This window comes from Condylura cristata, unplaced genomic scaffold (genome assembly GCF_000260355.1).
Source record: "Condylura cristata isolate star-nosed mole 26May11 unplaced genomic scaffold, ConCri1.0 scaffold00066, whole genome shotgun sequence".
Lineage (NCBI taxonomy): Eukaryota > Metazoa > Chordata > Mammalia > Eulipotyphla > Talpidae > Condylura > Condylura cristata.
This window is the reverse complement of record NW_004567167.1, coordinates 627,352-629,522: the sequence shown is the minus strand read 5'-3', so window position 1 is coordinate 629,522 and position 2,171 is coordinate 627,352. Positions and strand designations below refer to the sequence as shown.

Genomic DNA, 2,171 nt, shown 5'->3' with positions numbered 1-2,171 from the left:
GGGGGGTGAAGAGCGAGACGCCCCCAGAGCGGGACCTGCACCGGGCAGGGGACAGCAGCAGCAGAGGCTGCGGCCAGTGGGACACGGCGGCGCCAGGCTGGGCCTGGCTGGGTGGGGCGGCCGAGGGGGTCCCCCGTGGGGCCCCTCCTGCCTGGCAGGCCTGCCACCCACACAATACCAGGGGCCGGCGGCCAGGGCCCGCACCGCTGCGAGCTCCACACCGCCGGCGCGGCTCAGCCCGGGGCTCCACGGGGAGGCGGCGGAGGACATGTCCTTGGGGGGACGACCCCATTCTGCCCTGGGGGGCCCGGAGGCCGCCAGCTGCCAGACCGCCAGGTGTCCATCATGCCCCTCCCCACCTGCACCTGCGCAAGGGGGCTGAGTGATCAGATGCTGCCTCAGGACCAGGGGAGGGGGCCCCCTCCCCCCAGACGGTCTCCAGACCAGCTCTCCCTGGCCAGGGGCCCCGCGGTCCCGCCAGGGGCCACACCCCGGGCTCCACCACCTGGGGGGCCCCACTCAGCCCCAGACAGGGAGCTGGGCCGGCTGGAGCGCAGACACCGGTCACCAAGGATGCGCCCGTGCCCTTGGTGACCGGTGTCTGCCTGGCGCACGGGCCTCCTGCTGGGGTGCTCACCTGGGTCCGGGGCGGGTGGGACGCGGAGGAGGCCGGGTCCTGGTGTCCGAGGCGCCCCCCAGGGCTCAGGGTCGGCACTGCAGGGCTGGAGGGGGCTGGCGGCGAGAAGAGGGGCTCAGGTGGGCGCACCAGACCTCCACTCTCCCGCACAACTGCCACTTGAGGGTGTCCGCCGGCTGCCCTCACCCGCCTGCGGCTGCTCTGCATCGGGCTCCTCCTTCACACAGCAGCCGAGCGGAGGCGCAGGGCCCGGGCCCCCCGCGTCGGCAGGGGCTTTCTCCAGGGCCGAGCCCGGGCGCGGCCCGGGAGCTAGGGGCGCCTCTGTCTCCTGGGCTGCCGGGGCCACCTCCTGCCGCAGGACCTGGACTGCGATCTGAGGGACGTGGCCGGTCACAGGCGCTCAGGCCGCCCGACCCCTGGGCGCGGCCCCACTCACCCAGCCCAGCAGGGGCGCGGGATCCCGCCGCAGCCCCTCCACCAGGGCAGCGGCCTCCTCGGGGCTGCCCGGCCGCTGGCCCTGCACCCAGGCCCGGATCTCGGGGGGCAGCGCGCCCAGGAACTGCTCCAGCACCAGCAGCTCCAGCATCTGCTCCTTGGAGCGCGCCTCGGGCCGCAGCCAGCGGCGGCAGAGCGCGCGGAGCCGCGCCAGGGCCTCGCGCGGCCCGGCCGCGTCCCGGTAGCGGAAGGCGCGGAAGCGCAGCCGCGCGGCCTCGGGGTCCCCTGAGGACAGGCTCTCGGGGCCCGGGGGCGATGCCATAGTGCTGGGAGTCCTGGGGTCAGCCACGGCAGCCTGCAGGGACGGAGGGGTGAGCGCGGCCAGGCCAAGGCCCACACCGAGGGGGCGCCAGGGTGTGAAGGCCCAGGGGGCGCGGCGGAGGCCCAAAGGCCAAGCAGGTCCCCAGGGGCGTTGGGGGCGTTGGGGGCGGGGCGAGGAAGGGGGCAGGAGACGGACCGGGCGGGCAGCCCTCCGGGACGCCCCGCCCATTCAGAAAGCCACGCCCTCAGGACCCCGCCTCCGGGGAAGCTCCGCCCCGCACGGTGACGGCCCCGCCCCACCCAGTCGGTTCTATCACGCGCAGGCGTCCCAGGGCACATCCGGTACAGGCACCGCCCACCCCCCGCGCGTAGCTTTGGCCAATGAGGCGCCTGTTGCGAAGGCCCCCGCCGTTCCCGTGGACTACGTTTCCCATGAGCCTCCATGGGGAAGGGGGGCGCGGCCTCCGCCCGTACTGAGGCCGCTCCGGACTAAGGGGCCCTGCCCCTCGGGGGCACGTGCAGACCGCGGAGTTCGCGGACCCCTCCCCTTGCTGGCATCCGAGCCCGGGGACTCACCAACGGCTGAGGCAGAGGGGACCTTGGAATCCTGCGCATGTGCGCGTCAGCCCACGCCTATTGGCAGGCGTGGTGGGGCGTGGCCGTCCCAGCCAATCAGCGCTGCGCCCGCCCCCTCGGGGCGTCGTCTCCCCGCCCAGCCATCGCCTCGGTAACCGCCGGAGCACTTCCGCTCTCTCCAGGGCAACGGCCGAGCGTCGCC

The 2,171-nt window shown here is 75.2% G+C and overlaps 1 protein-coding gene across 3 annotated transcripts; it reads right to left on the bottom strand.

The window, feature by feature from the left end:
- Window positions 1-12: 12 nt before the first annotated feature.
- On the bottom strand, window positions 13-2,138 carry ZNF446 (zinc finger protein 446). 3 transcript variants are annotated; one of them, XM_012734703.1, is made up of 4 exons: window positions 1,074-2,138; window positions 824-1,010; window positions 638-732; window positions 13-365 (listed from the first exon to the last, which is right to left on the bottom strand). In XM_012734703.1, the coding sequence occupies exons 1-4, from the start codon at window positions 1,620-1,622 to the stop codon at window positions 234-236; spliced, it is 963 nt and encodes a 320-aa protein (XP_012590157.1). In that variant the 5' UTR covers window positions 1,623-2,138; the 3' UTR covers window positions 13-233. The 3 variants fall into 3 exon arrangements, with proteins under 3 accessions (XP_012590157.1, XP_012590156.1, XP_012590155.1); XM_012734702.1 differs by having other exon boundaries at window positions 264-732; window positions 1,074-1,427; window positions 1,970-2,138; XM_012734701.1 differs by having other exon boundaries at window positions 264-732.
- Window positions 2,139-2,171: the final 33 nt, after the last annotated feature.